This window comes from Buceros rhinoceros, unplaced genomic scaffold (genome assembly GCF_000710305.1).
Source record: "Buceros rhinoceros silvestris isolate BGI_N320 unplaced genomic scaffold, ASM71030v1 scaffold22571, whole genome shotgun sequence".
NCBI classification, from domain to species: Eukaryota; Metazoa; Chordata; class Aves; order Bucerotiformes; family Bucerotidae; genus Buceros; species Buceros rhinoceros.
Window position 1 is genome coordinate 611 of NW_010395126.1, and position 485 is coordinate 1,095.

Consider the following 485-nt stretch of genomic DNA (forward strand, 5'->3'; position numbering starts at 1 on the left):
GGGGGGGGAGTGGTGGTGACCAGCCACCCTGCTCGGTGGCCATGGTGGTGGCAGTCATGTTGGGGTGTCCCTCACCTTGATTTTGGGGCATCATTTCCCCACACACAAAGCTTTGGCTCATCATTCCCAGGTGTGGATGAACATCCAGGCAAAGCCTTGGTGGCTTTGCGGCTGCAACATGTCCCCAGGCCATGTCCCCACATGAAAACGTGCCTTGTCCATGGGATGCTGGGGTTGGGGGGTGCCAGGGGTGGGGAGTGCCAGGCTGTGACGGCTCTCCCCACCCACGGGCAGGAGTCAGGGTGCCGGAAGGACCACGCATTGCAACCTGGAGGTGCTGCAGGAGAGCACCCTGGTCTTCCTGGCCACCAAACCCCACATCCTGCCAGGCGTCCTGCAGGAGATCCGACCTGCCGTGGGGCCCCACCACATCATCGTCTCACTGGCAGCCGGGGGCTCCCCCCAGCCCGCGCCGCCGGGGGGGC

General features: G+C 64.9%; 1 protein-coding gene across 1 annotated transcript in view; it reads left to right on the plus strand.

Annotated features, from left to right (window-relative positions):
* The window catches only part of PYCRL (pyrroline-5-carboxylate reductase-like), a gene marked incomplete at its 5' end in the record, with an annotated part of 1,557 nt that overhangs the window by 332 nt on the left and 740 nt on the right, over positions 1–485 (plus strand). The window contains one exon of the mRNA XM_010145454.1: positions 302–469. Within this exon, the coding sequence (XP_010143756.1) occupies positions 302–469 (168 nt within the window). The remainder of the gene's footprint in view (positions 1–301; positions 470–485) is intronic.